Genomic DNA, 25,113 nt, shown 5'->3' on the forward strand with positions numbered 1-25,113 from the left:
TGGAAGCCGGAAGCACAAGATTGCTAAATTAATAGCTGATGTGACGGGCGATTTTACAGGGTGGACGCCACTAGGTTTAAATCGAATATTGTCAGTAGACATTTGCCTACTTCATCCGTATCTCTGTTTATCGTATTTCGGGCTGGCCCCCAAACTCCTTCTGATCTTTGTGTTGAGAAGAGAGGGGTAGCCTTACAGACAGTGGGGAGGAAGGGGTGAGTAGCCCCATTACAGGGTTTGTAGGTAACTGTTATCTCGGGTTCTCGTGGAAATGATTCACAGAGTTGGTGAAGATATATATATATACACACACAAAATAGCAAAGGTAATAACCGTACATCTATGTTCTATATAGTAGTAGCTAACTTATATCAAATATATGTTTACTTATGATTTAAGTTAGCTACTGCTGCGTACAGAGCAAACTCACTGGTTCATAACGGTAAGCATTTATCATTGTGAGTCTCTGGGCTCGCCGGGCATTCTGTTGACTGGAGCCTGGCATGTCTGAGCTTTGCTGGGTTTGCTCACACATCTGCGGGGTCACAGGGGGGAACCGCTGGGAAATTGGAGGGGAGCTGGCTGGTCTAGGCCGGCCTCACACACATGTGTGGAGGTTGCTTGGGTATCAGCATGGGGAATGAGGGTGAAGTGAAGACTGGGTCTCCCAACCTGCCATATTTCAGAGAGAGAGAGAGAGAGAGAGAGAGAAAACGAACGCAGATTCACACTGACCTCTGGGGACCTAGGTTTGGAACTGGCACATCACTTCTGTGGCTTTCTAGTGGCCAAGGAGAATCACAGGACCAGCCTCGATTCAAGGGTGAGGAAATTGACCCCACATCCCATGAGAGACCTTGAAAATCACATGGCAGAGGGTGTGGATACAGGAAACGGTGAAGCATTGGGGCTGTTTGTTTGTTTGTTTTGTGGCACATGTAGCGATTTGGAACACATTTGTCAGGAGCTCTTAAAAAAAAAGTGCTTCGTCTTTTCCTATAACAAGTAGGCTAAGGATAAGTGGTCTGGGCTAGTACAGCTGGCCAGGGAGCCCAGCGGTGACCCCACAGTGACCCAGGGCCCTTCTGTTTTTCTGCCCTCCTGTCCCCACCCTGGGCCTTTATTCTGTGGGTAGCCTGACCCCAAGATTGCACCAAAGGCAGGAAAAAGGGCCTGAGGCCCCAAAGGGTGTGCCTTTGAAAGCTTTCTCGGGGGCAGTCAGCGGCCCCTACTCATGTCTTGTTGTCTGGGCTGGGTCGCAAGGACACCTCTGGCTGCAGGGAGTCCGGGAAAAGAGCATTCTAGAGGTGCACTAAACATCTCTGGGGTTCCGTTGATAGGAAGGAATGGAGAATAGTAGCGGATAGACAACGTGCAGTGCCTGCCCCCTAAGCGACACCAGCATTTCATCCGAGGCAGTGATATAGAGCTGATCTTAAAAAATAATCTGGTTTTTAAAAAGAGTCTCGTTTAAGTGAGAAAGGGAGTTAATTAGAAGTTTTCATGTAATTAATAGTGTAGATTGGGAGTCTGCAAACTTTATAAAAGGCCAGATAAAATTTTTTTTGGTAATTTTTTACTTTTTTTATTTTTTGAATTTTGCTAGCCATACAGGCCCTGTTGCAACTACACAACTCTGACGTTATGGGGCAGAAACAGCCATATATATATATATATATATATATATATATATATATATATATATGGTAAATACATGGGCATGGCTGTGTTCCGATAAAACTTTATTTATAAAAATAGGTGGAGGGCCGGACTGGCCTGCAGGCTGTAGCTTGCTGATTCCTGGTCCACGTAATTTTCAAATATGGCAAAATGATAAAGGCTTAACACTTTTAGCAGTCAGCAGACACGGCGTTTGTACTGAGCAAGGTCGTGTGTGGATAATCAGAGTTTTAAGAAACAGGCTGATCCATAAAAAAAATTAAAAAAAAAAAAAAGAAACAGGCTGAAGTTGAGACTCTCGCAGTATAGTAGTTTTCATTACCATGGTATCGGGCACAATAAGGCTTTGGCTTCTCTCATGAATGCTGAAAGTAGCCATGACTTTCAAAGAGACATAGTTTATTTCTCTTACAGACAACTGTCGGGGTAGGTACCCTGGTCTGGTATGATGGCTCCGGAGTGTGGTGGGGACCAGGTTCCTTCTGTCCTGTTGCTCTGTTCTCCTTGCCATCAGTTTTCCTGTTGCTGCGGTACAGGATGGCTGCTCTAACTCCTGCCATTAGGTCTGCATTCCAGCCAAGAGAAAAGGGGAGAGAGGAAGGAGAGAGTATCCACCCTCCCTTTAAGGGCATGTTTTACAAATTCCGTAGATCATGTCTTCTCACATCTTTTTGGCCAGAACTTAATTACCTGGTCCTACTTGTCTGCAAGAAAAACTGAAAAATGGAGTTTTTAAGCAGAGCGGTAACACGCCTCAGCTAGAAAGTGGGTTCTCACTCCCGAGAAAAAGGAACAGAAATAAGGAGGCGACGCACACGCTCCGCCACATGAGCTTGAGATGCAGACAGGCTGGACGTCCAGAAATCTCTTCCTTAGAAGGAAACATTTCAGTTAGCATTCGTGCAATAATGCCTTTTTCCAGATACTGTTCACATGGTTCGATTTGTCTCTGGGCCCTGACCATGTGCCTCTCTAGGCAGCAGTAAAATCGTGTTCGTGATTGTATTCTCTGTCGCAAAAATGAGTCAAATTAGAAAAAAAAATACAGCTAGAACTTTGAAATCCTCATTGGAGAAGAGCACATTTTTGTCTGTTTATCCGCATCAAGGCAGGTGATCCCGCTTCAAGGGTCTTGTTACTAAATAGCTACATTCAGTCCCTCTCTCTCTGACCCTCCCCTGTTCATGCTCTGTCTCTCTCTGTCTCAAAAATAAATAAACATTAAAAAAAAATTAAAAAAAAAAAAGGGGGGGGGCGCCTGGGTGGCTCAGTCGGTTCAGCGTCCGACTTCGGCCCAGGTCACGATCTCGCCGTCCGTGGGTTTGAGCCCCGCGTCGGGCTCTGTGCTGACAGCTCGGAGCCCGGAGCCTGTTTCGGATTCTGTGTCTCCCTCTCTGTGACCCTCCCCTGTTCGTGCTCTGTCTCTCTCTGTCTCAAAAATAAATAAACATTAAAAAAAATTTTTTTTAAATAAACAGCTACATTCGTGTTGATAACCTTGGGCATGTGTCTTTCTTTCCTGAGCCCTTCTACTTTCAGACGCTTCTGTTTTGAACCTCTTTTGTGTGGGGGGGGGGGCCCCGCCCCGGAAGGTAAAACCAGGCACACATTTTCCTCCTTTGTCCCCGAGATTCGAGGCACCGCAACCGATGGTGGCCGGCTTCATCTTTGTCATTTCCATTCGGTCCTCGCTGCTTCCCACCATTGCCCGCCGAAGAAATCTCAAATTATATGGTGAGCTTCCGCAGCAGCTAAGAGTGGTAGAAGCACCTTGCGGTTACTTACACGGAGCGGCCCCTTGTGTGTACGTATTCTCCTGTTCCTTCCCAGGGCTTCCACCGATGGCCCAGGGACGGCTCATGGCTGTACCCATATGCCCCCTAAAAAGAGCATTGCTATCTGTGTAACTGGGAGGGGAGAAACGCTGTGGGACACGCAGACGTGCACTGGCTTGTAACGCGGGACACTGTGCATCCCTGCAGGGTGAGGCTCCCTGCGGAAACCTGGCCGAAAACGTGGGTGCCTTTCATCTCCTTCCTCGGACTCTCTTCAGGCACAGGGCCCGTCACCTTCGAAATTCAGAGTTCGCCGTTAAAGAGAACTACCCCTTTAAAGAAAAACCCTTGATGAATGCAAATTGACACTAAATGGAGTTTAAGAAAATGATCAGGGTTTTTAAATATGATTATAATCAGTGAGAATAGCAGAGCAGAGTCAAATCATTATTGATCTCACTCGTGGGGGTGGGAGGGAAGAATGGCACATTAATCAGAAGAGATTTTCTGGAAAGCCTGTCCAACTGTGAGTTCTCCCTGGGGTCCGCCCCCGCTGCAGGACCCCCCCTCCCGGCCCCCCAGGATGTTGGACACTTGGTTAACCCTTGATGAGCCTCCCCGGGATCTGCAGTCTCATCAAAGGGGAAAGGCTCTGTAAAGATTGTTATTTGTGGTCTTGAGGAGTGAAGTGGAAAAGCAGCATATGGTTGGGGTTTGGAGTCAGACTGCTCTTCACTCAGTGAGTTCATTCGACAGATTGTTTCTGGAGCACCTATTATGCGCCGCTCACAGTGTTTTAGGTGCCAGAAAAAGCTACAGTCGGGACAGAGCAGGGCCTGTCCCTCACGGAGCTGACTGTACTGCAATGGGGATGGGTCCAGGCCAGAGCAGTGAGCCGGTCGACACCCAGACGTCACAGCGGTGGAGGTAGGGGCCGCGCTGAGGGCAGTAGGAGCCCCACACGTTTGCAGCCTGAGCGTGGCGCTTGTGTTAGCTCCCTGAAGCCTCTCCACCACCCTCGCAGGACGGGCTAGGATCGTCCCATCGCACAGGCGAGGACACTGGGGCACAGAGAGGCACAGGACCTCTGCATGGAGGCTAGAGCGGACGGCCGTCCTCACAGCTATGCCATGCGGGGCTCACTGGCGGTCACCTCCCCCCCCCCCCCCCCCCCCGGGCATAGGCCGTGCCTGTCCATCTCTGTGAGCTGCCGTCGTGGCCGGGGGTCTCCTCCCAGCGTTTGCCTTCGAGCCCGTCGGGTGCTGTGGGGGGAATGTGCATAGCAGGGACATGGATCCGACCGTGGGCTCCCGTGTTTCTTCCTGAGAGTAGAGCTCATCCGGGGGTCTGGACCCATGTGTGACCCACGCCGTGGTCCAGGCAGGCTCTGCCGTGGGGCTTGAAGGTCTCCATCATTTTGAACGAGAGCCCACGTTTTCATCTGCATGAGGCCTGCCAATGAGGCAGTTTGTCTGGATGACACAGTACCCCGAATTCCGTCGAGGAAAGTGGTTGGAGAGGAGAACGGGGGGCAAGGCCTAGGTTTGCCTCAGGGCCCATCTGGGAGGAAAGAGGCCCCACGGTCACCGCTCAGAAGAGCTGCATTGTGTCATACGGGTCCTGGAGAGTAAGGGAGAAGGCGTAGGCTTCTAGAAGGTTCTTAGATTTTGTCTAGGTCTTGAGACATCTAGAGCAACGGAAGGGGGAGACCACCCCCTTCCACACAAGGCTTCCACAGAGCCACAAAGCTCTGCCCCCAGGAGACATGTGTGCACAGTCCTTCGAATAGCACCTGGCCCATTGGCCTTCTCCCCCGGTAAACCTTTTATTTTAGAATAGTTTTGGATTTACAGAAAAGTGGTTAAGATAGCTCAGAGAGGTCCATATAGCCCACACCCAGTTTCCCCTGTTTTTAATTTTTTGTATTAATATGGCATATTTGTTACAGTTAACCATACATTAACTATGGGTAAAGAATTAATAACAATTTTACAGTTTATTCAGATTTCCCTATTTTTTTCCCCCTCATGTTCTTGTTCAGGCCCAGAATCCCACCCCGGACACCACATGGCATTTATCATCCCGTCTCCTTAGGCTCCCCTTGGCTCTGACGGTCTCCCAGACTCTCCTTGTCTGTGATGACCTTGACAGTTTGGAGGAGAACCGGCCAGGTGTATTGAGAGTAGGATGTCCCTGTATTGGGATTTATCGGATGTTTTCCCCATGATTAGTTTGGGGTAATGGTTTGGGGAGCAAGACTCGAGAGGTGAAGTGCCCTCCTTGACCTATCATACCAAGAATGCAGGCTCTCGGCCTGACTCACCTCGGTTGATGTTGACCTTGACCCTCTCTGGCTTGAGGTCTGGCAGGCTCTCCATGGCACGGTCACCCGTATGCCCACCCTCTGACTTCTTCCCTGCAGGAACTTGGCTTCCGTCTCCCACAAGCGTCCAGCCTCTGCTCCCCTGCTCTTGCGTGGCTTCCCTTCAGTTACAAGACTCTGCCCTCTGCCCTCCAAGGGGGTCCCCGTTCAGCTGATTCTGTGTCTCGTGATGCATGGTGTAATCAGGATTTCTGGGACAAAGATAACCCAGAGCTGCTGTGTGAGACCAAGTTCGTGTAGTCTTTACCTGAACCCAAACATTATTGGAGAAGTAAATTACTTTTATTTTCCTTGAAAATATGTGGTGTGAACTGCATAGAATCCTCACTGAGAAAATGTATGCAAGGCCTGTAATCAGAGGAGAGATACCAACTAGAAAAAACGGAGAACCATAGGGTACGTTTCTGCACTGAAACCTGCTTTAACTTTCATCATTTACCCTGTGCTGTTTCGTCGACTCCCATCTCTGCTCCCTGAATTTACGAGCAGGTGGGCAGAGCCTTCTGTGCCTCAGTGACCTTCACGACCGTGGAGCACACATCTGATTCTCTTCCAGGGAGCACAAGGCAGGCAAGGAAGGCGACGTTCAGTGAGAAGAATGGATAGCCTTGGGGCCTCATATATGGGGGAGAGAGATTTCTGAGGTAAATACACTAATAATTTTCTAGAATAGAATTTTTGAAGGCTGGTTTTGCATAGTGAGGTTAAAAACGTCTTGAACTGACAGGAAGGATATAGGGTACTGATTTTTCGGCCTGGCCATCGGTCAGTCCGGTACTTTCTGTCTCTGTATCGTGGCCTTCTGGGTCCACCTGAAGTCCTCATAAATTCGTTTCTCCTTCTGGGCCTGTCCCAGGTCCCCTGCAGCCCCCAGACGTTTTCCTGGCGTTGCTGTACGTAACTGACGACGAACCCAAAAGTGAGCATTTGGACCAAACCTTTCATTTTGTTTTTCTTTCTCCTCTGTCCTCTGGCAGGTGGAGAGGGGAAATGAAAGCCCAAGCGTCTTCCCGGGCTGTTGACTTGTCCCTTCAGGGCCCCCCCCCCTTGAGGGCAGAGTCCCTTCCTCCGGACAGGGGATCGTTTTCTTAGGAGCCCTCTGAGCTTTGCGCAGTGGCAGTATCGTAGCCAATGAGGTTTATCCGAGGCGCGATTATTGCTAATTGAAAACTTAGGAGCCCTCTGCCCTCTGGGGGAAAGAGACGTGGGTTTTTTTTTTTTTTTTTTTGGCAGAAACAAAGCTGACCCTTGTCCTTTTCTGAAGTGGGTGCCATTGGCGAGCCCACCAGTAACGGCTGAGGGCCTGCCCTAGTTTTTTTCCTCCTGGCTTCAAAGGAGAAGAAAAAGGGGCTTACTCTTTGTCTCTCTCTCTCCCCTCCCTGTGTGTGAAAATCCTTGAGGGAGAAGCGACGAGCATAACGGAACTCTCGTCTAGAAAATGTCCCCGAGCCTGCAATTACTGGAGTGTGGCCGCCTCACGCAGAACTCTAGAATGCATTTCCACGTAATGCTCCTTTCCGGTGTTATTATCTGCATCAGGCCATTTCCGCTGTGCGCGTCCTTGCCGCTCGCGTTGGTTAGAGGCTAGCTGAGGCTTCTCACCCAGAAAAGAACCTTCCTGATAACAGACTATACCCGAAGGCCTTTTCTAGTGGGTATGGGTTAGGGGACCTTTTGGGGAAAAAAAAAAAAAAAATAACCTTGGGTCCTTGTATCCACAGAAGTGGGAGAATTAATGACATCAGAGAGCCTGATAATTTTCCAGAATAGCCTGAAGGTCGTCTCTTCATGGTGGCATTAAAAACGTCTTGAAAACAGGGGATGGGCTGCGGGATGCTGGCTGGCTGGCTGTCCACGCCGGCCCCTGCTTTGCCCTTTGCCTGTGGGCTTGGCTCCTGAGTGTTTTGGAGGGCCCGTGAGCCGTGTCTCCATCAAGACCAGTCGGGGCCGTCTGACTGTCAGGGCCTTTGTGAGGGGCCCCGTCACGAGATGTCTTGCTTGATAATAATCGCCCCGTCCAGACCCCGTAGCCTTCCAGGGCGGTGCCTGGAGCCGGTCAGGGGCCGAGGTCACCTGCCCAACCTGGTACCTTCAGTCAGATGTCCGACTTTTCTGAGCACAGCCGGCCCCCGGCCAGCTCCCCCTTTCCCTACACCCTAAGGCGGGGTGGCCAGAGTGAGCTAATGGAAATACGGGGCACCCAGTTAAAGCTGAGTTTCGGGGGGCGCCTGGGTGGCGCGGTCGGTTAAGCGTCCGACTTCAGCCAGGTCACGATCTCGCGGTCCGTGAGTTCGAGCCCCGCGTCAGGCTCTGGGCTGATGGCTCGGAGCCTGGAGCCTGTTTCCGATTCTGTGCCTCCCTCTCTCTCTGCCCCTCCCCCGTTCATGCTCTGTCTCTCTCTGTCCCAAAAATAAATAAAAACGTTGGGAAAAAAAAAAAAAAAAAAAAAGCTGAGTTTCGGATAATGATATCTTCTTTTTTAGCTTGAGTGTGCCCCAAACGTTGTAGAAGACATACTTAACGCTAAAAATGATTCCTTGCCAACCTGAGATTTAAACTTAAGCAGGCGGCCACATTTTATCTGGCAACTGTCCCTAGGACCCTCAGAGCACCCTTGCTGGCTTAGACCTCCCTGGGGGGCTCCATGCGTTTCAAAATTTACCCTGAACTTTCTTTCAAATCTGGTTGCACTTCTGAATTCCGGTCAGTTTGGGGGTTCCTGCTCGTTTCTGCCCGGTTTTCCCTGGGGCCCTCCTTGTGGCCGGGTTGATTTCCGGACTGTGACACCATCACTGGATTGTCTCTTCAGAGGGATGGGAGGCTGGTTCCAGTCACCGGGCGTCTGGACCCTCAGTGTCCCTCCGAGTGTCCCTGCCCATCTTCCCTCTGGGTCCTTGGCTCAAACGCAAGGGGTTTCCTTCTTCCCAGGGCCCGAGGCCTCCCCGCCCCACACCACAACGGAAGGGCAGACAGGTGGAGGGGCTTTCCGGGGCCTTCGCCCACTCCCTCACCGGTGGCGAAAGGCCACCTTCATTCCCTTCCTTTTCAGAGCTAACTCACGGAAGGAAAGGGGTTCATTTTCTCTTCTCTTTGAAATTCGTGAGGAAGAGAGCATCAAAGCTGCTGCATTCTGGCTGAGAAAATGTGCTCGGAGAAGCTGTAATCTGTAATCGAGAAGCTGTAATGGGTGGCGAGCTGCGATCTGACGTACAGGGTACATTTCTGCGCTACAGCCTGTTTTCAGTTTTATGACGCACCTCATGCTGCTTCGCCTCGTCTCGTCCTCTCCCCGTCGTGTTCATTAGAGGCCGGGTGTGGATTCCTCTCCCTGAGAGAACTTTCACAGTAACGAAGTGTACTTCATTCACGGGCGCTCCCCACGGTTACAGCAGTGGAGGATATTGTGCAAGGGAAATGGGCAGATAGCCTTGTTTTCTCCTGTAGGAGAGGAATAGTTGAGGTAAAATGGGCCGATGACCTCTCAAAAGAGAAGTTTTCAAGGTTGCCTTTGCGTAGAGAAGTCGAGCCCTCTTCAGAGTGAGAGTGTGTGGGATCCCATGATTATGAGTATTTCTTTCCGTGGCAGGCTGCCGTGGCGCTCTCTTTCTGCGGACCAGCATCCTTTGGGGTTGAAGCCCACTTGCCATTTGCTCCTGCTCTCTCCTCCCTTTTTCTCAACTTCTCGTGAGGGGCCCGAGTGAGCAAGTCTCCCAGAACCCGCTCTCGGCGCTTCCCACCCTCCGTCTTTGATGGATGCTCGTGCAATTTTCTCATTATTTTCCTGTCAGCATCCGCAGAAACAGTGGAAACTACTTTATTTCAGAGCCATTATGTTAGTTTACCCCATGATAATTTGAACTGTGTTACTCTGTCTCTGATTTGAATTTGGTAATAACATATTTTTAAAGACAAGTCAAGAGGAGTTCCTGAATGCTTTTTTAATGACAATGGCTTCAGTGGCAGTTTGCACCCTGCGGCCGCCGCGGGGGCCCGCCCCCCCACCTTGAGTTTCCTGTCGCGGGACCTTCACTTTCCGTACATAAGTGAGTTTTCTATTGGGAGAAAATTTCGGAGAGCTGCTCTTAACCAGCCTAGCTGACTTTTCTCCGAGAAAATGAGCGAGTGGACAGCTGGGTGATAAGGGGCGCCGGTGACCCCACCCCAAGCCTGCCCGAGACCGCCACCAGGGAGCATTCTGGGAGCTGCTCCAAGGCAAGGGTTCCTAAAGATCGTTTGCGTGGCTTAAATTCCGTTCTTGCCCCGCACCCCCTCGGTCCCTGTAAGGTCGTTTGTGAGGAATTGTGTGTCTGCCTCAAGCTTCATCTCCCACTCCACCCTCCACCCCCCCTCCAGGTGGAATGTCTGGGTGCGATGTTGCTTGCGCTCTTTTCCAGACAGGAGTCAAAGGGCACCTTCCATTTTCTGTCAGACCATGGATTTCCTTCCCGATGTTGCTTTAGGACTGCAAAATAGATGCCTCTTTTGGGGGGGTGGTGGAGTAGAAGTCTTCAGGAAAGGTGTAAAGATTTTTTTAAATGTCTCAAAGCTTGGACCTTCTAGATGGTTCCAACACGTCAACTGCTACTCTCAGAAAAAAAAAAAATTGAGAAATTCGATTTCTTGATTCGTTGGGATGAAAAATGACTTCTGAGGCAGTAGTCTCTCTTTTGTAGTCTCTTGTCTTTCCTTACTGTCGCCTCGGGGGGTCTTACCTGTATTTTTAGGTAAGCTTTTGCTTGCTTGTGTACTGGAGCTTTTGAATTTGCAGACTGATTAGGTTTTAGAGAGGATAAAGGCGCTACTCTGAGTCTGGGAGGTAGTTGCTGAAGTAGAAAGAAAAAACCCTGTACCTCAAGTTCCACATCATAAAAGGCAGGATTTCTAAAGCTGGTATGAGGACAAAAGAGTGATTTCATAGAATTCTGTGAGAATTTGGCCCACGTCTTCCTGTTTTTCCTCCTCCTCTCTTTGTTGCCTGCGTCTGAGCTTCCGCGGCGCAGGGAACAGTCAAGTGCAAGTGTCTGTGGCCTTCAGAAGCAGGACAGGTCCCATTTCGTCCTTCGTTCCCCGCTTTGGTCTGAAAGAACTCATCCTCTTTTATTTCTTTATCATGATCCGTAGAAATCACGCAGAGGCTTTGGCTCAGAGAACACTACTGGAGCCGCACTGCTACAGGATCACACTTACAGAAGTCCTCTTTCTTCGGAGGTGGAGATGTTGAGAACAGAGAAGCCACGTTGAAAGTCTTTCAATGGCGGCCTAGTCCACCGGGCCCAGGTTCTTCCATTGTGAAGAAAACCACACCTTCTTGAGTAAACTTTGGTACGAAAGTCTTTCAGGAGCCTTTTGGGGCCACTGTTCTTCTTTCCCGGTCCTCTTACTCTTAAATAGCATGTAAGAAATGCTGTTGAATTCCGTCCGTGTGCAAGATTTTACGTTACTGGAGTATCTTAAACAGGCTCTTCCACTAGTGTTGTCTAGAAAAAGTATCTGAGTGGAAGAGGGTTTCCAGCTTTCCAAACAAACACCCGCCCTTCCTCAAGAAAGCAGAGAGAACCACACTGACAGGTATTCCCAAGGAAGAAATTACCTAAGCACCACATGAGGTAGAGAGTATCTGACTGTGTGAGGAAAACAGAGAAGTGTTCCCTCCTCCTCTTTTCCTGGGTTTCTGGTCCAGTTGAGTTTTAGTCGTCTACAATTTAGGATTGAAGAAAGAGCTAGATTCTCCCTGAACGTTTATCTTTTCACTGAGACTGGGCCGAGAACGTTTTCTTTCCTAGGGTGATTGGAAAACCAAAACTGATGAGGCCAACTCCAGTATTTTCTTTCTTGTCTTTGTTTCGAGTTTGACATTAGTCCATTTTTCCGCCTTCTCAGGATTAATGAAGTAGAAAAGGGAAGAATTTTCTGCCCAGCTATTATCATCGAAATGGATCAGTTTCTTCTGTTTAAGGATGCAAATCCTGAGGAAAAATGAGCTCTCAAATACCTCAGTTATATTTCGAGAAATGAACTGTCTTTTATAGACTCATTTAGTAATGAGAAGTGTTGAAAATAATAGTTCGAAGAGTAGATACTCTTGACTTTCAGTCTTGCCGTTATAGATCTCAAATGGTATTTCCAGTGATTGTATTTCCCCCGACTTCACCTCACTGTCCACATTTGCTCTCTGAATTTTAGGGACGGGATTATGGTCTGGGCATAAACTTTCAACTTAAGGATTGATTTTCAACATGACTTTCCACTAAACGTCTTCCAGGGAAAGAAACATTCTCTGAGAGGAACATCTTAAATTGATTGCCTTTCATCAAAGAAACAGAAATGAGTACCACTAAGAAACGTAGTTTCTGCAATAAAATATATGATTACTTGGAAGAGGCAAACTTTTAGAAAATTGCATTAGGAGAGGGAAACACTTGGGCATGTAGTCAGATTTCCGATAAATGTATCTTTGTGTCCCTCTGCTTTCCTATCCCCCAGCCACATTCTCTCTGAAGAACCAGGCTGAGGCTTCTTGATCACATTGGCTCCTTGGATGGTTTTGTGCGGTGACATTTTAGTGGGTTCTTTGGCTGGTCACTCCTGAGTCTCAAGCCAGAGGAGATGTCCTTGTGGTATGATTCATAACTCCTCTCCTTTCTGGCACTCACCACAATGCCAATCATTGTGTAATTATGTCCTAATTTTCTTCTCGTCAGCTCTGCGTACGTCGCATCAACTAGGTGGAATTGAGCTTCTAAATCATTGACAGTAAACCCGCATTTAATTGCAGGGTGAGGGAGCCCCTCTATTCTCTTTGTCTCCTCTACTTCCTTTCTCACCAGAATCTCTTCTTTTGAATTCTGCACATAACCAAGCTTTTAAGTGACTGAAAGATTTTAACTAGTTTTTTTTTTTTTTTTTTTAATCACTGACATAGTTTAGGGAAAATGCCTCCGAGGGTAACAGTTATCAAAGCAGCTGTCTTTCGTTGAAAAAAAAAATGGAAAAGGTAAAGAGAACTTCTCTGACAGGTATTTTGTGAGATAAAAGGTTTACCTAATCATGTTGAAGGGGTAGAATGGCTAAATATTATGTGAGGATGGTGATGTAATTCTCTGAAATGAAGGAGAGTAGATTCCCACCCCCCTTTTAGCCTTTAAACTTTTGTTAGTCTGCCGTGAGTGGAGTGGGAGGGGTGGGGCTCCCGTGGTGTCACTCGTGCCCTGCTCCCTCTGTCACAAATCACCTCAGAGTGTTTTCCTCAGAGAAACAAAATGGCAGCCTGAACTCCAGGGTTCCCTCATCCACGAACTCCCTCTCTGCCTCTCTGACGGGAGCTAATGGCTCTGTACCATTATTTTTCCTGTCAGAATTAATGGGGAGATATTCTTTTCCTAAAGCCATTAGTTAAGTAATACTGCTTACAGAATTGCTTGAAACAGGATAACACCTCCTTCTCCAGGGTGTAAATCTTAAGAAATGAAAAGACAATTGCTTAAACACATCAATTATATTCCCAAGTCTGAACTTCTTTCTCTACAGTTTCATTTAGAGTTAAGAAACTTTGAAAGTAATGGTCCGTAAAGTGAATTTTCTTGACTAAATTTTGGCACTAAATAATTCAAATAACATTAGCAATTTTTTTGTTCTCCACTTAGTTTTCCTTCCTCCCTACAACTTGTCCTCTCTTCATTTTAGAGCATTCTCTTATTGTCTGAGCGTGATTCAAGTTTCAAGCTACCAAAAGATTTTAAGCATACTTTCCCACTAAATATGTTGGTTTCTTTTTTTTTTTTTTTTCTGGAGAAAACGGTAAGTGAAGTGTTCTCAAACTGATTGCCTCTCATCAGAGAAAGAGAAGAGAAATTTGAACCACAGAGAAAAGTGGTTTCTGGAAAAAAACAAAACAAAACTTGAAACATGATTACTCGGAAGAGGCAAGATTTCAGAAAAAACTTAGGAGAGTACAGAAAGGCTCCAGATTTGGTTAGAGATGGAAAAATGTATTTTTCTCTCCTTTGGCAAGTCTCGTCTGTTCTCTGGCTGAGAAGCAGAGCTTTCGTTACGTACCAGAGTGCGAGGCTTCAGATCCCCGTCTAAGCGGGGTGTTCTGACCGAACCGACCCGACCCTTAGCTTTGCCTGGACACGCCGGGCACACCCGGGGGCTTTTGCTTATGACTTTCAGCCTGAATTTGGGGGCCAGTGTCATTATTTGTTTCTGATTTTTCTTTCAAATGAATAAAGCCATCCCATGCCTGTTGCAACAAAGAAAGCGACATCCACATATCCGAGGGAGGTTTGACGGTCCCCGGCCGTCAGCCAGAGGCCAGCTGATGTTCCTTGCGCACCCACCTCCACACGCGTACAAGCATGAACAGACCGTGTTGGTCTCTGGTTTTGTTTTTTTTGTTTTTTTGTTTTTTGTTTTTTTACACAAATAGAATCATCCCATATGTAGAAATCTGCGACTTCTCTTCATATATCTTGTGTAAAATTCTAGGCCTGTGTCGTAGAAAGATAGATAGATGAGCGATAGATCATTTTAATAATGGCATAAAATCCCATGGCTTAGCTGCACCGAAGGTTTTTTCTCTCCAGCCCTTCCTGTGTCCGTGGATGTTCCTGTGTTCCTGTCGACTGCTATGCTATTGTTTTTCTGCCACAGCTCTTTTGCTGCAGGAGACATTCTGGGTCAGTTTCCCAAAACGTGGATCAACGTGTTTCATGATTACATGTTTCACTGCGTAAGACACCACCAGAGCACTTGGCAAAAACACGTTTACTCTTCCATAGTTTTCAATGGCATTTTTTGTTTTTAACAGAAACTTCGCTTCTGTAAGAGTGAGGCCTGGGTAAGGCCTAAAGTCTTAACCGTCACTGTGGGCGGATTATTAAGCTTCGTAAACTAACGGGGGGGGGGGTCACAAACTGACCCCCTCCCTGGCCAAATTCAGGCTACGGGCACGTCGTTTGGCACCGTGTTATTGTTTGAAAGCGGATTCATCATCCGTGTTTAAAAACACATGGAATCGACATTTCTGGTTTCTCTTGGAAAATGGACAGATGTGACCGACCGGATCCTTGGTTCTTCATGGTCTCCGTTGGTGGAGCTAAGGGTCAGCCGCGTGCTGGAACCTGGGCGTCCCTCCATTCCCCACGGTCCCCGGCCCCAGACAACTTGTCTCGTTTATGTTATTTGCCCGGCCCCTATAGCATTTGAGATCGTGACCTTGGTTTAAAGCAGGGTGTCTGTGCCGTGAATCTGCTGACCTGTGGGCCCGGTCCCTCCCTGTGGGGCCATCCTGTGCACTGGCCAGCGTTAAGCAGCCGTGTTGAGAACCACTGCTTTAGACAGGTCCACAAAACCCATTTTCCTGGGGCAGTTTGGACGTAAACTTTTCAGAGTGGTCCTGAGCCATTTTCATTATGTTTCTATATTCCGTGGGCCTAACGTCTTACTCTGTGAAGGCACATTGTTGAATTCTGCCCACGACCAAGCTTTAGAGTCCCTGAAAGGTTTCATACCAGCCCCATGCACCGAGTTTGGAGAAAATATCTGAGAGGAGCAAGTGATCAAAACACATTGCTTTCATCTCAGGAACAGAAATGTAGAGACACTGTGATTACAGGTAGTTTCTGAAGTAAAAGCTTTACCTAATTACACACACATAAAAGGTACAATTTCTAACCAGCGTGTGGAGAGGCTGAACAGATCCCGGAATAAAGGTAGCTGTTGCCTGTGTTCACTCGGGCTCTCGGCAGTAGTTTCCCTCGGTGGGTTCACCATGGGGCCTCGGCAGCTAACCTTTCCCCCTCCCGTCCTCACCCGGGTCCCCCTCCGAACGTGTCAGGAAGACATGGTAGGGCTGGGGAGGAGTCTCTCCAGGGCCCTTCTCCCCATGCCTTCGCTCTCCTTCTCTGACAGGAGCTAATGACTTCTCTACATCTTTTCCCATTAGAATTAATAGAGAAGTATTAATTCTTTCCCGAAAGCTATTAGTTAGGTCTTAGCACTCCAAAATCGCTGAAATAGAAGAGTGTCTCCTTCATTCTAAGGCGTAAATCTGGAGAAGAAAAGAGAGGATGCTGCGGGTGTATCTGGCGAATGTCCTAGAGAAGAGACCTGCGTGGATAATTCTCATTTAGCCACAAGAAGATTCGGGAATAATGACACATGAAGTAGATTGGCGAGGGGCGGCCTTGGCATTTGTAACATTTCCAGTGGCGCTTCTTTCGTAGTCTTCTTTTCTCCTTATGTGATTTCATAATCCTGCTTTTGCCGGGCATCTTAAAGTCACGCTCTTACCTGGACACCACAGAACTTTTAACTGAAAGCAAGATTTTGAACCTCACTTTGCACTAAACACAGTTTTAGTGTATTTCCCACAATTTCTGCGTGGGAAGGACTGTCGCCCTGATTGCCTTTCATCAAAGAAATAGAAAAGAGATGAAAACCACGAAGAAAAGTGGTTTCTGAAATAAAAGATGTGTTTGTGATTACTTAGAGGCAGACTTTGAACAGATTGTGTTAGGATGGCCCAGAGATACCAAGGCTCTACTTGATGAAGATGTTTCTGTGGTTCTCCCTCACGCCACCCCCCTGCCTGTGGAACTGAGGTCTCGGGCTGCCGCCTGCTGCCCACGGGCTCATGATCATTTTCTGATTGGAATCGACATCCTCCAGGCTCTGTCTGAGAGGAAGAAGTCCCGTCTTCCATCATCCTCGGCAAGATCTTTTCTCTTCTCTTTCCCATAGAAACCAAAATTGTAGTAGGATGGACGGAAGCGGGTGAATTTGCTTGCAAAAAAATTTTAGTGCAGTGTGCGGCATGAAATAGAGACTTAGAAGATAGTGGCCGAATAATTACATGAGTGAATGATTGTGGCTTTGTAGAGAGAAAACCAGCCTCGGCAGGTGCATTGTCGGAACAGTCTTACAGTGTGTGTGGTTCTGGTCTTCTCCGTAGTCTGGGTAGGGTCAGGGCTCCGTTTTCACCACCTCGTGGCTCCTTCCACTTTTCCCTTCGTAGCGTTGACTGCATTTTCTTGGTGCATTTTCTGTGTCATTATTTGCTGGCCGAATTGCTCCCCCATTAGACTGTAATTTCCACGAGGTGTCCGCCTCGTTTGCCACTGAATTAATTGCCTGTGTTTGGCACAGTTCTTGGCACAGAGTACTGGCTATACTCAGGACTCCGTAAACATGGGCTCACTGACTCTTTAGGCTTAAAATTATGGGCTCATAAATGGGCTTGACAAATACAGACTCCAGAAAAGTGGGCTCGACAAATATTTGAATAAATGAGCACGTATCTGCCCATTTGGTGATAGCTTTTAGAGTTCTGCCCAGCTTTTCTCCAGTAACTGCAAATTTTAATTGGTAACGCATTGTGTGTCCTTCAGTGGCAGGTACGCTTCTAGACAGTTCAATCTCAGATCAGGTAATAGTCTAGGAGATCACTTCTGTGTTCTTGATTATGCATCTAGCTTGCTTAGAAGGCCAACATGATAGACTCATTTTCAGCCCTTCCTTATGTACAATTCCAGAGCCTGTGGACTCCAAATTAATGGAGTTTTTGGTGTATTGGGGGAACCGAAGGAAATGCATCAAAGTACTTCCATTTTCAGATAATGATATTTAAGTCATATGTCTATTGGCATTTTTTTTAATAAAGCCCAGGAACTGAGACAGTGGGAAGAGGGTTGGCACTAAAGAGGTCTACGCTTCTGTTGTGAGTTTCATCCGGCTGCTTCACTCCATTTTCTTCCTAATTATTTTACAGTTTCTGGTAGCCTTTTCAAGATGGCTAAATTTAAATTTGCTACAACGTTTTTAAGCAGTCTCTTCCTCTCACCGCGGCTTGGCAATTATTTCTGAGGGAAATTATTAAAAGCACAGCCTTTAATCAAGGGGGAGAACAGAACGGCACACAGAGCTTGGATGAGAGGTGGTTTCTTAAGGAGATCCACGTGATCGTGCAAGAGCGGTCGGGTTTCTGAAGATTGCATTAAGACGGAGGAGTCCATCATTTCGGAAGATGGAGGAAGTGATTCACAGAGTGACGCTGTGCCCTCAACAGGATTACATTCTGTGCTTTAACATTTGGCCAGGGCGCTACTTAGCTTTTTGGAAAGGGCCATGCATTTAAAAGCAAGTTAGCCTCCTTCTTCAATAATCCAAATTAGTTTAACACACTTCAGTGACATTATTTGGGCATTTTTCACAATTATTAAAGATAACCGACTTTTCTCTGTAGACTGTAGGTCAAAAGCAAATTAAATCAATGGATTTTCTTCCTTCGCTTTCTCGGATGAGTCAGAAAGCATTGGCCGAACGCGCACACGGCCTTTCCGCTGAGCTTCAGAACCCACACAACCTGCTGAGAAGACATTTGGCCAATCTGATTATTTTCTCTATACTAATTGGTTTTCCTTCTTCATTGAATTGAATGAATTGCCTCGTTGTTTTGTCACTGTGGGGACACAGCTTAATCCACTTACGGTGGGGCGCTTATGCTTTGGTAAAGTACAGGGCTAGAGAAACGTTTATCATCGTTATTATCCTTCGGTGATTCTTCTTGGGGGAGAATGGAAATCTAGCTTGAACCCATCCATTTTCTCCGCTTCAGTTTCCACTGCTTTGGCTAGCCATCTCTTCTGGCAGCTGGATTACCCCAGCAAGCTCTACCGTCCGCACGGTAGCCACGTTGGTTTCTTCCCGGCGAACGTGGAGTAACATCTAAACCCCTCCCCGCGGCTGCCTGCACCCCACGAGACCTGAGCCCCGGGTGGCTTCCCCACCCTCATTTTGCCTCCTGCCCCCTGCCCACCACCCTTCCTCCAGGGTGCCCTCCCACTGGTTCCTTAATCCCTCGGGCTTCTTTCCACCTTCATCGGTCCCTTCCTCACCCCACACGGCCTCCGAGGGCTGGTTCTTTCTTGTCCCCAAGGTTTCATTTCGGATGTCGCTTTTTCAGAGAGGCCTTCCTCAGTTATGTGGAACAGTCACCCGCCCACCACTCTCTGTGGTATGCCGCCATTGTCTGCGACTCTCCGTTAAGACCCCCGTTTACTGTGACTCTCTGGAACGTGCTTGCCTCCCCTGTTTGCTGCCAGTCACTGTCATAGCCACCTGGTTGTATTTACTGTCTGTGACATCCCCACCCTGTGTTCATTTCTTTCATGACCCCCCGGCACAACTGTGAATTACCAGTTGACTTGTCGTTTCTCTTCCCCGTTGGAGCAGAGGCTGTTGGGGGCCAGGGCGCCTTGGCCTTGCTCTCCGGTGCTTCGGGGTTGAGCAGCGTGGTGCCCGCTTCATCGAATGGGCACAAGACGTATTTGTTGAGCAAACGAATGGAATACCAAAAGCCTGGTTCTGTGTCGATACACAGGTGCTCACGTGAAAATTGTATTACAGGAAAAATTACTGCTTCCTTTCCCAAGCCGCTGTACTTTTCTATAGATTTTCCAAGTTGATTTGCTCAGGATTAATGCACTTGATAATCTAGTGACCTACCCCTCGAGATAGAAGAGGTAGGTCTGTACTTTCTAGGCAGGAGCTTGGAGGACTCCCTGCATAGAAGCCAACCTGAGAATTCGGAAGACCCGGAGAATTCCTTTAGGGTTTCCCGCTCGAATGCGGCAAACCAGATGACCCTGCAGGGCGGCCCCAGCTGACAAATTGCACATGTAAAGAGCTCCCAGTCAGTTGTCGAGCGCCTGTTTTCTGAACGTGGACAGATATTAAGGTTGCTGGATACCTCAGGAAAGTCTTTCATGTGAAAGAGAAAGAAAAAAACAAATGAGAACAAAAGGAACTTGGAAGAGAGAGAGACTCTGTATGGAGAAGCGAACTTCGGCATTAACAGCAGGGACAGCAAGTCGTCATTAATTTTGCCAGTGATACAACGGAAGACCCTGGAGCTCTGAAGTGATAACAGGGCTCTCTACAGAAGGGAGTCATAATGGGCTCTTAGAAATTAAATCTACAGAAGGGAGTCATAATGGGCTCTTAGAAATTAAATCTACAGAAGGGAGTCATGATGGGCTCTTAGAAATGAAAAAAACATGATAGAAATAGAAGATTATGAGTTGGAATAGAAAGTTGAAGGAATTCTCCCAAAAGTAAAATAAAAAGACAGCTAGGAAAGAGAGAAAAGAGAAGAGAAAGGAGGGTTAGACAAGGAAACCCAATAACTCACCAAGAACAGTTCTAGAAACAGAGAAAAGATGAAACAGAAGGAGAATAAATGTCAAAGAAATAGCAATGCATTTTCCCCAAACCGAAGGACAGGATTCAGAATGAAAGGTCACGTTGAATGCCCAAACAATGAATGAAAATAGAGCCAGTCCCATAGAGACACTGAACAAAGAAGAGTCTAGGAGTTTCCAGAGAGATGAAAAACAAAAAGGTTTTGCCCAGAGGATCATGAATCATAAATCAGGTTGGCTCCAGACTTCTTAACAACTAGAATTCAGTGGAGCCGTGTCTTGGGTTCTGAAAGATAATGAATTCTAATTCAAAATGCTGTATCCAAACAAGTGGCAGATTAAAGTCTAAACAATTTTATTTCACGCACCCTTTCTCCTGAAGATGCAGGGAGGGTTGCATTAGGAAAGCAAGGAAAAAGAAGTGTGGGGCTCCAGGAACCAAGGAGGTGAGGAGAATTGCCACAGTGGCATGAAAGGGGGTCCTGGGGCATAGCCACACATTGGGCCTGGGGAGCAGCAGTCCCCTGTAGGCATTTCAGAGAATTTCCAGAGAGATCTTTCCGGGGAAAGGAAATGAAACCCGTAGACAATTGAGAAGGAGGTAGGAGGAAGGTTTTAGTACTGGGTCTACAGAAAACTAAGCACAATTTAAAAAACAAGGTAATTATTAACTCCAGGGAAAACCATGTTGGCCAGCAAGGCATTGTCATCACAGTACATGACGTGGCTCGGCAGTGAGAGACATGGTCCCGAGCATGCGAACACCGAATATTCTCCTAAACGAAACTATGACGTCATAGTTATGTAACTGTTGAGACGGGGTGGCAAGTGTGCCTACACGGCGGGGCATGAAGGTTCTGGACCGAGGGGGCTGGAGGCAGGGATCGACGCTCCTGTCCCCCTGGGAGAAATCACAGACTGTCCTCCAAACGGGAAAAAAGAAATCAAGTAGTGCTATGAAGCATGTTGTTAAAAGCGAGGGAGATAAATATCAGAAGAATGCAAAGTGGGAAAAGGTGAGTGGGTGGGCAAGCGTCGTTGTTTTTCTTAGTAAGTTGACAGATTCAACTTTTTGAAACTCTGTGCCTATGTTAACTTTAATAAAATGGAAGCAAATTTGAAAGTGAATCAGATGTTTGTCTCTGGTGGCCCAGCCATTCTGGAATTTTTTCTGATCTCATCTCATGTTGTAAGCCATCCTGCCTGCGATTCTGTGGTCCTTTTGACCCGTATCCCAGGCCACCATGGCAGACAGAGGAGAGAGTAAGGGTGAGGCCCTTGCAAGGGAGCTGCTGTTTTGCAGATGTTATCAAGGCCCCATCTTTGTGCCCCTTTCCCCTCCCAGATCACAGCAATAACCATCTCACAACAACAGCAGCACCAAAACCGACTTTGCTTCCTGCTGCCCAGTGCTCGGATGGACACAGAACCTCATACACCACATAGATGGAGATTTCTACCCTTGACCCCGGATGCATGGCCAGAGACTTCAAGCCAGTCTGAAGTGAGCCTGAACAAACGTGGCCAGGAAGATGGCTCTGATAGAAGAAAGCCATGTGAAATATATATATGTATATATGTGTGTGTATATATGTGTATATATACACACACACACACACACACACACACACACACATATATAGTTTGGGGATTTTTCTGCCTTGGGAGTTGGTTTTGCCATTGCTTAGACCTTCTATTTGTGTGAAGCGCCTCAAGGTCAACGTTCCCGCACACATTGTGGGAGACAAGGGTTGACGAGCTCATCGGAGTGGGTGATGAAGGCAGAGTCCTGGGGAATCACCATTTGCTGATGTTTTCCGGTGTGTATAAATGTACCTCCCCATTTTAGGTCTAAATCTGCGAGGGGAGCCATCTCGCGCCGCCTCAGAATCGCCTGTTTGTTGTGGGCACGGAGAGGAGGAGGAGGATGTCTCCAGACCAGCTTCCGGAAGCTTCTCTCCCAACACCAGTTCAAGGGCCGGCAGTGAAATGGACCAGGTAACCGTGAAGGGGGGAGCCGTGGTTCTGAGCTGACTCTGTCCGTCGGTCGTGTCGATGAATGGCTCTCCTTTCCTGGTTGCTGGCGTCCCGTGTGGCAGAGCTCGCTTCCCTGCCCGGCACACAAAGTCTGGCAGGTACACAAACACCTCCAGACACCAGGCACTGAAAGAATGGGGCGATCACTAAAAATCCTAAATATGCTTTTGAACTTGTACTTGAAGAGGGTAGAGAAGCTGTCGCGCTGTGGGCATCTCCGTGACGTGACGTCACCGCCAGGCAAGGTTGGGAGGGCCGTGGGCTGCAAAGCACAAAGATGCTAATCCAGACCACACTTCTAGAAATGCTCCTGTGGAAAAACCTAAGTACAGGGTGCTATGAAATAGCACATCTACCTCACGAGCAGTGGTAGCTTAAAATTGGATGCGCAGGACTGGAGAGGGACTGGAGCGATGTGGTTTTTCACAAAGTCAGATAACACACAGCAATCTCAGAGACTTGTTTTGTGTCAACAGGGAGTTTTACTCGAGTTACTGCACCAATTAGTTATTAATGGGAACTGATTGAGGACATCCTATTGAAGTTCACGCTCGGTAAAGAATCATTAGGAACTCAGGACCTAGTTTCATTGAGGACCACGTTTCTGACCACAAGCTTTTGTTTTTGTTTGTACCAATTAACCACCGCCCCCCCCCCCCCATTTGTTTTCCTTTGCACTTTTCTGCAGATTTCGGCAGCTCCCAGTGGGCGTGGTGACCGCTGCACGCAGAACACTGCCTCCGGGTCGGGACCGTCTGAGCGCTCTGACTCCTGCGTGGCCATGGCTACTGACAGCCTTCTGTCTCAAGGCAGAGGTCCTGGCGTGGGAACGCTGGAGACACGCCCTCCGCCCACCCGGGAGCAAGTCTCGGTGGATCTGAAACCGTCCATTTTCTCAGATACTCAAGAGCCTTCTTCCCTTGGGTCCAGAGGGACCCCTCTCCGCCAGGATGTTGCTCCCTGTGTGGCTGCCATCTGTGCTCTGGGGGAGAGAGTAGGTCACACAACCCTGGGACTTCACAGTGCGGAGCCACAGGACCACAGAGCGGCAGGGGAGGCTCTGACGCAAAGTTCCCCAGATAGAAAGGCTATCGCCGCAGCCGTGTCGCCATCGGTCTTGCCAGGGAAACCTTCATGTGGGCAAAGAAGGTCAGGTTTGCTTCTGTTGGGGTCAACTGGAAAGACTCATCTGGAAATGCCAGCACCAGGTTCAGCTAGTTCATACCAAGAGGAAGGAGAACACAAGACATTTTTTCCCACTGGGGGACAGTATGGGGGGGGGGAAATGGTGGTCCCCTGCCCTCCTTTAGGAAACGAGAGTGGGAAATGTCAAGTCTCTGGATTAACTTCCCTAAAGGATTGTGTGGTTCCTTCTAAGCCAGGGCAGCCCAGAGAATCCCCTGAAGCCCCTTCGAAAACTGTCAAGAGGAGGGGCCTGGAAGGACTCAGGAAGCAGACGCGAGTGGAGGTCAGCGACACCAGCAGTGATGATGAGGACCGGTTAGTGATAGAGATGTGAGGCTTCTGATGTCTGCAGTCAGAGACCGCATGCTGTCGGGCTGGCAGGAAGGCTGAACTGTATTTCGCCAAGCACCTCCACGTTAGGAGAGCCATTGGGGGATCTTTGCAAGACATCCCCAGCCGGCTCCAGCCTCCCTTCCCCAGATCCCCTGGCGGTTTACCAGGCGCCAGGCAGGGCAGGGGTCGCAATGGAGCAGAGCCTAAGAACGCCTGGCGCACGGTGACCGTGCTGGACTCCCAGCCGCGTCCTCTGCATCGGTCCCCGCTGCCTCTTCCAGTCACGTGGCATTAACCAGGAGAGCCACAGTCACAGTCGACTCGTTTACGTATAGGTGAACCCATAGAGTCGAGTCGGCCGACTTCCTCCATCAGTAAGCTGAGGGTTTGCTTCAAAGGTGGTAAGCATGCTTGGGTCACTGGGGTAGCTTGGCAGAGGAGGTGGGGTATGACGTGGGCATCAAGATACTTCTGTTCACTCTAGAAACGAAATCGAGATGCATTAAAAAACTGAAGTTTGGCTAGAATAACTTGCGTCCTTAGTGGAAGTTGTAAATATCCTTCAAAATGCCTATGATCTGGTGAAATGCCGATTGTCCTTACATGTCACCCAAGTGGTCAGTGCTTACCTACGATCCTACAGCAAAAGCATGTCGTGCTTTCGGGCCCGGTGCCTTTTGTGCTGAGGCCTCCGAAACCCTCGGTGTTTTTAGCTCTTGCAAAGGAACGCCGTGTTAAAAGTTGATAGAACAGTCTCTGGAATGAGTCATTTTTTGAGGGGGAAAAATTCACTTATTTTTCTCTGATTCTCTCTGTCATATTGTGCTCTGAGCAATTTCAATTAGAGGGGTACATTTTAGTAATCTGTACAGCTTAAATTGATGCCTGCTCATCGTGACGGGAGCCTTTTAGATTTCCTCCAGAAGCTTCAAGGATACAAAACTAATTGGAGTTTTGACGCTGTTTTACATCTCAGTAATTTTATTTTGGGGGCTTGGTGTTACTTTGCTGTCAAATTAAATCAGCCTCTGTATTGTGCAAGTCAGAACAGTACAGATAAAATTCCCCAGTATTCCAAGCCAGCGCACCCCTGTGCAGAACAGAAGAGCTGATCTACGTCAGCCAACTCAGTGAGCAAAGCCTCGGATTTACTGTGTTTTACTGTGTTCCTCTCCTTCTCCTTAAAGAGGAGAGGAAAAACTTCACCGAGATTTATACTGCTGCATTTCGATAACATTTTATACTTTCTTTTCGTGTGATTTTGTACCATTTGAAACGCACAGCCGAGCTCTTTTGGCTTAGCTGCGCTGTGACGATGTTTGTATGACGTCCCGTATCCAAAGCGGCAGCACACAGGCGCGAACGCGCTTTAACGCGTCCTTTCCTGGGCCCGAGGGTGGTCGTTTCAAGGACCATCATGTGACTTTTCCAAATTTAGGGTTGTTCATAGAAAACTTCAAGGCCGGACCAGCTTCCCCTGGTGGCTTAGCGCGTGTCTGTGGTCATTTCAGGTGCGCTC

General features: G+C 48.0%; 1 protein-coding gene and 1 non-coding gene across 5 annotated transcripts in view; both read left to right on the forward strand.

Moving 5' to 3' along the window:
* Nucleotides 1-24,853, forward strand: part of ZNF831 (zinc finger protein 831) — a 108,368-nt gene extending 83,515 nt beyond the window's left edge. For all 4 annotated transcript variants that reach the window (XM_040459793.1, XM_040459794.1, XM_040459795.1 and 1 more), the window contains 2 exons: nt 21,889-22,037; nt 22,765-24,853. In XM_040459793.1, the coding sequence (XP_040315727.1) occupies nt 21,889-22,037; nt 22,765-23,595 (980 nt within the window). In that variant the 3' untranslated portion in view covers nt 23,596-24,853. The remainder of the gene's footprint in view (nt 1-21,888; nt 22,038-22,764) is intronic.
* LOC121020137 (U4 spliceosomal RNA) lies at nt 6,941-7,074 on the forward strand. Its single transcript, XR_005785969.1, has one exon. It is a non-coding gene; the product is annotated as a U4 spliceosomal RNA (small nuclear RNA).
* Nucleotides 24,854-25,113: the final 260 nt, after the last annotated feature.

The sequence above is a fragment of the Herpailurus yagouaroundi genome, unplaced genomic scaffold (assembly GCF_014898765.1).
Source record: "Herpailurus yagouaroundi ecotype Mexico unplaced genomic scaffold, PumYag 246, whole genome shotgun sequence".
In the NCBI taxonomy this organism is placed as follows: Eukaryota; Metazoa; Chordata; class Mammalia; order Carnivora; family Felidae; genus Herpailurus; species Herpailurus yagouaroundi.